The sequence below is a fragment of the Leguminivora glycinivorella genome, chromosome Z, assembly GCF_023078275.1.
Source record: "Leguminivora glycinivorella isolate SPB_JAAS2020 chromosome Z, LegGlyc_1.1, whole genome shotgun sequence".
Classification (NCBI taxonomy): Eukaryota; Metazoa; Arthropoda; class Insecta; order Lepidoptera; family Tortricidae; genus Leguminivora; species Leguminivora glycinivorella.
This window is the reverse complement of record NC_062998.1, coordinates 9,758,912-9,765,087: the sequence shown is the minus strand read 5'-3', so window position 1 is coordinate 9,765,087 and position 6,176 is coordinate 9,758,912. Positions and strand designations below refer to the sequence as shown.

Sequence of the window (6,176 nt, the reverse complement as noted above, 5' to 3'; positions counted from 1 at the left end):
AACTTTTTGGTCTTTCTTGCAATTCACTGTTGAATCTGCAGTCGGTACACGGTAAGAACACTAATTTCAAAATTTCGTTGTCATTACATGACAGTGTTGTAGTGTGCGTGGCCTCAACTGAGTTGAAACTACCTATAACGGACCGTGACCTTAGGCCAAAATCACTCTTATTCACTTCCCATTATAGCTCTCGTCTCGTCTTAACGCACGTGCGGCGGATTATCTTACTCACGATTTAATCAACACCTCATCTCACCGAGGTAGTGGCAAGACACTTTTATACAAATTAGGAATTTTACTTGATAAACTTGAATAATTTTAAATAAAAATCTTTAATCAGACCAAAGAGTTACTACGTAATCAGACAGCCATATCGTGTCAAACACATTTAAACATTTTATCCTGTTGCAACACCACATGACTCGACTACACCGGCCTTTCTGTCAAAATTTGCTGTCGCCACATGTTGTAACGCTAATTTCCTGTGAATAATCATTAAAATGGTAAGATTTCAAGATATCAAATGCAATCTGCATCCGCATCGAAAGATTCTTTGTAATGGGATATTTTTTTCAGAAACCCCTTATGCTGCAAGGGCACGAGCGTGCCATAACTCAGATCAAGTATAACCGCGAAGGTGATTTGCTGTTCTCGGCCGCGAAAGACTCCAAACCCAATGTTTGGTGGTCGCTAAATGGCGAGCGTCTTGGCACATTCAATGGGCACGGAGGCGTGGTGTGGTGCTTGGACGTGGACTGGCAAACAGTCAACCTAATCACAGGAGGTGGCGACAGTTCTTGCAGGTAAGCGTCTAGAAACTGACACGTTTCTGTTGAATCTCAGTTGCTGCGTACGCAATACTTTAATCATGGATAGATTACATCGGATTTCTTAAAAATGCGTGATAAATAATAACAAAAATTACAAAACTATGGTAACATTAAGGTTGTTTATCCATGACTGGAATAAAAGGGCCTGTACGTACTGTATGTACTATCAAAGAAGATTAATCTCAAATAATTTGATCTATGTAATATCCTAGTAGCTCTTTGCTAATAAAGAATGTACTTTTAAGCTTTATGCTTTAGCTGAATCTTTTCAACACAGACATTTAGCATAATATACTCAAAAACTTTGCAATGCGAACAATCAACAAAAATAAACATCTCATTTTAGTAACTAGACAACAAAAAGAAAGTCTCGCACTCCATTGTGATTCTAATGTTTATTTGACAATTTCAAATAGTATTTTATGCAACAGGCGTTTAACCCTTTAACCGCCAGAGTCTGATATATAAGACATCACATATCCAGCTCATTCCGCCATAGTCTGATAAATAAGACAAAGATCTGATTTGGTTTTTACAGCCCATTTATAACTCCCATAACTATGCCAACCTTACTCTGCGTGGTACAATACCTGTCGGTGGCGACATGAGCACGCTCGATCAAAAATTTCTGGCGGTTAAAAGGTTAAAGGAGGTCAAAAAAGATGAGTGGCGTGGGTAACAATTTGAGACGAAGCCGAAAATTGTTATTGAGACGCCACAAGTATTTTTTGACTCAGTTAAACACCGTTGCATACAATACTTTTTCTACGACCATGCACTTAGTTTTTAATAGTTTTCTTGAATAACTTTAGTGAAATTCACACTGTTTCCTGTATTTTGACTCAAAGGTTTGCACTGTCAGCTCGGCTGCCCAAAGCCTTCCCGCGCACGCCCGCAGTGTCGTTATAAGGCGTTGCCATGGTTACAGAGCCAAACAATACGTTTTCAGTTTTTTCGATACTGCGCGCATGCGCGGAAAGCCGGCGGACGCTGGCTTTGGGGAATAGACCTTTATGTAGGGTTTTAAAGATCTGTGCACGACCCTGTAAATGATGAATAACAGTTCGGGAGTAGAAAAAAGCATTTTAGAAACATACTGGTAAAGGATTTATTCAGTCAAGAAGAATTTTTATATTAACACATTGCTGTGGTACAATCAACCAATTGGTTACTGTAGAACTATGTCATAGTGACATTATAAATCAGATTGGAAGAAATCTCTTAATGCTTGTCATTTTGACATGGTTGTAGGGTAGCCTAGGGTTCCAATTGGTTGACTGTACCTGGTCGACCATATATGAAGTATGGTTAATAAGGGATCATCCACATATTACGTCACACCAAATTTCAGGTTTTTGGACCCCTCCCCCCCTCCTATGTCACGCTTTTTTGTATCCCTTTAACAGGGATTGTCACATTTAGTATGACCCCCCCCCCCTCCCCCTTACACTGTGACGTAATATATGGATGACGCCTAACAAGTTATACTAATATCTGCAGTAAAGGTGATAATGATATATAATTGGTACTTGTATATGAAATCACCCATTTGTAACTAATATTGCCATGCGAAATTTAAACCTTTGCAATCAAATTATTGCTATGCACACTTTCCCTGTTTTCTATTAAAACTTACAGGCCTGAATTAGTTCAATTATCTTCTCACAAATATATAGGTTCAGTTCAATCAGGTTTGTAATATGTTTATGAATTCACTGCGAGCATTGCATAACTTATATTCACCCTGGCATGACTTAAGAAAAGTTTATATGTAAATTCTAAATTGACTTTCTAATAATTTTTAATATTATTTAACCAGACTATGGGATTTGGAGACCGGCAAAAACATAGCTACGGTGAAGACAAACTCCTCTGTGAGGACATGCAACTTCAGCTTCAGCGCCAATGAGGCTGCGTACACCACCGACAAAGCCATGGGTCATCCTTGTGAGGTGGGTGTTCACTACTTAAACTTGGCTATTGCCAAATAGTTTAACTCTGCAAACTATGACCTTCAAACATATTGTAACTCTCTGATTTGAATGGATAAAACTGACATGGCCTATTGGCCTACTAGTGAAACATACTTGAAAACTTTAGACTATGTATGTACAATATTGCAACAAAACAAGGATGCTATTCACAACTACTTAAAAGGATCTACATTTTTCCTATTGAATAAATTAAATGCATTTTAGAAATGTGGTTTTGTTTTTATGGACTAAATCCTTGCTTTGAATATTTTGCATAATTTCCTGTTACAATAAGGAAATCTCAATGTCACTTATTTAATTTTAAATGTTGCCAGTCTCCTAAATACAATGCCTCAAGGGCCTATTTTAAACATTAGCTAGCTTTTAAGTTTAGTCTTAGTTTCTTATATAATTATGTAAATCCTTGCTTTGAATATCATGTAAATAAAGATATTTAGTATTTTAAATGTGACATCAGATCAGACATGTCAAATTGGTAGGAAAATAGCTCACCCCTGCCTGCCTCTGATTATCAATAATCAGAAACAAAAATATTCAAAGCCCTGTAGTGTAGTTTTTATTAAATTATTTTACCATTTCAGGTGTTCATTATTGACACAAGAACCGTGGATGACTCCATTTCGTCTGCATCTCCTATCCTGAAGTGGGAAATCACCGACTCAAAGGTGACGTCGATGGTGTGGGGCACCCTTGATGAGACCATCATCACAGGCCACGAAGCCGGAGACCTCATCCAGTGGGATCTCAGGGTGAGCATGATACCAGTTATCTTTGATGATACTACTTTACCTAATAAATAAAATACCTAAATGTAACTGGAAGCTATTATTATATTAAGCAAATAATTGAGTTAGGTAGAAGGTAAAATAGCACATCTTTTCCAAACCATGATGTTCACATTGTTTGACTAGCATGCATCCTATCCATCCATCTATGCATACTCATAGACATATCATTTGGTTACATAAAATAAATAATTTGTCATGTATGTATGTATATTAGACCTTATTTTGTGGGTGATTGCTTGCTCCATCAATTTCTAATTTGAATCTAATCTATTCCCACAGATTTTTTAATATCCTTGTCACATTTTGTATATTGTGTGCCACTGCGACATCAATACTGCCCAAAAAATATACATGACAAACCGCTCCTTCCAGACTGGCAAGAAAGTACATTCCATCAAGGAGCACACGCACCAAATCAACGACATGCAGCTGTCTCGGGACGGCACCATGTTCATCACCGCCTCCAAGGACCAGACCGCCAAGCTCTTCGACACCAGCTCGCTGGAGCTGCTCAAAGAGTACAAGACCGAGCGGCCGGTCAACTCTGCTGCCCTCAGCCCCATTCTGGACCATGTTGTGCTTGGTGGTGGGCAGGATGCTATGGAAGTGACCACCACTTCTACCAGACAGGTAAATTTAATCAGCTAGGTTTGAAAATGAAATATTTATTTTTCAAGTAGGCAAGGTTTTTTTTTAATGGTTGTTTCTTTATAATATCTGAAGCGGATTATGTTCATTCCCCTAAAAAAAACACATTAATTCACTGGTTCATACTTATAATGTTTTATATAACGTTGTACAAAAAAAGAGAATAACATTAGTAGTAGTAGTAGATTAACACTTTATTGCACAGAACAAATTACAAGTACAGTGAATAATTATAATGGTTATGTACATTAGTTTTTCTGCATGTCATATTTTCAAAAGTAGAAATAATAAACTAAAAGAAATAGGTTTTAATACCGAACAATATCTGAAGACAGTTAGGGTGAAAGTAACTCAAGTGGTTAAAATTGATGTTTTAATACACTCAATCGATCTATGTTTGATTGTATTCTAAAATACTGTGTAGGCAGTCGACATCATGTCACGACATCATTTGGAAAATATACAAGATTTTTTTAATATTGAATAAATTATTCAACGTTAGGCAAATTACGTCATGGGACGTATTTTTTTTACATTTCAAATTGTGTCGTTCTCAGTTAAAAGGTGCCAAATTGTCGCTTTCAAAACCTTGCTCATATCCTTAATACAAAATACCTGTTCGCGGAATTTTAGGGCAAACAATGTGGTAGCTTTTGCTTGATAGTGAACTTGAATACTAAATTAATTTTATATTGAACTTTGATTTCCAGTCTAAATAAATCTTTTTTCCCCTCACCAGGGCAAATTCGACGCTCGTTTCTTCCACCTTGTATTCGAAGAGGAGTTCGGCCGCGTCAAGGGTCACTTCGGGCCCATCAACAGTTTAGCGTTCCACCCGGACGGCAAGAGCTACGCGTCCGGCGGAGAGGACGGATACGTCCGCGTGCAGAGCTTCGACCAGTCTTACTTCGACTACACCTTTGACTACAATAGGGATTGAGTCATTCAACACCCGGCGTCTAAAGCGTTCTGCGCGGAAGTATTAATTTTGTCACGATTAAATCCACATTGAATATATTTTATGAACTGCAATGGTGTTTTATTCACTGTATTTTTAGGATCATACGATCAATCGTTTCACGAAAGATGGCACGAATGGAATGTATAATACCTACTTTGTATGAGTGCCTCCTGTGTGCATAGCCGAATGCACAAACGCTCACGATAACATCTCTTTCGTAGCTATCTATCACTATAGCTTTTGCGTATTGGCGCGACAGAGCCAGACCACCTTTTGTGGCGTTTCGATTTCGTTTCGCGTAGCAGAAATGCCATTCGGCTACGGGGCCTGTATCGATATTCAGTTGCAACTGTCAAGAGGCACCTTTTTGTTGGCGGCATATACATGCATTCGTCTTAGCTCTTGTGAATTTTCAATAAGCAAGATTCATATTGAAACTATTAAGCATATATGCATAATATTTTCAATATGAATGTCTATTCTTGTTTTTTTTTCTGGCTTTTGTTACATTAGCCAACGACAAGTGAAAGAGTTAAAGTTAGGGAAACTAGGAAATACGGATATTACGGTAATTTGGAAAGGAAAGGATTGGATTCGATATGATATATACATTTTATACTACAATTTTATATCGTTCTTTTCTAAAAATACTGATATGGCCGTATAAATATCATACGAATAATTATACAGCAAGCAAAGTATGGAATGGATGTAGGAAATGGGATGCGTAGTAATTCAAGACTAGAAAGAAAATCAGAGCGATCGTGAAGAGTAAGTACATGCAAAGAAAATATGGTTTAGGCTATTCTTTTTTCCGTAATGTATCATTCAGAGCGGGACAGTAAATGTGTTAGGGTCTCCCCAGACCTATCGACGCGGAATCGGCTTTCGCCGACAAAAAATCGCTCGTTAATATTACTTAACCAGCGATTTTGGGTGGGCTTGAGCCGAATCC

General features: G+C 37.8%; 1 protein-coding gene across 1 annotated transcript; it reads left to right on the top strand.

The window, feature by feature from the left end:
• The first annotated feature begins 378 nt into the window (after positions 1–378).
• LOC125241041 (eukaryotic translation initiation factor 3 subunit I) lies at positions 379–5,292 on the top strand. Its single transcript, XM_048149319.1, has 6 exons — positions 379–503; positions 577–803; positions 2,650–2,782; positions 3,406–3,573; positions 3,985–4,242; positions 5,000–5,292. Exons 1-6 carry the CDS (start codon positions 501–503, stop codon positions 5,198–5,200), a joined length of 990 nt encoding a protein of 329 aa, XP_048005276.1. The 5' UTR covers positions 379–500; the 3' UTR covers positions 5,201–5,292.
• The last annotated feature ends 884 nt before the right edge of the window (positions 5,293–6,176 follow it).

What these genes read in the sequence shown, in the direction of transcription:
- LOC125241041 (XM_048149319.1), top strand. An exon ending in TCATCCAGTGGGATCTCAGG is followed by an intron (nt 3,574 to 3,984) that starts GTGAGCATGATA and finishes CGCTCCTTCCAG; the next exon opens with ACTGGCAAGAAAGTACATTC. An exon ending in CCACCACTTCTACCAGACAG is followed by an intron (nt 4,243 to 4,999) that starts GTAAATTTAATC and finishes TCCCCTCACCAG; the next exon opens with GGCAAATTCGACGCTCGTTT.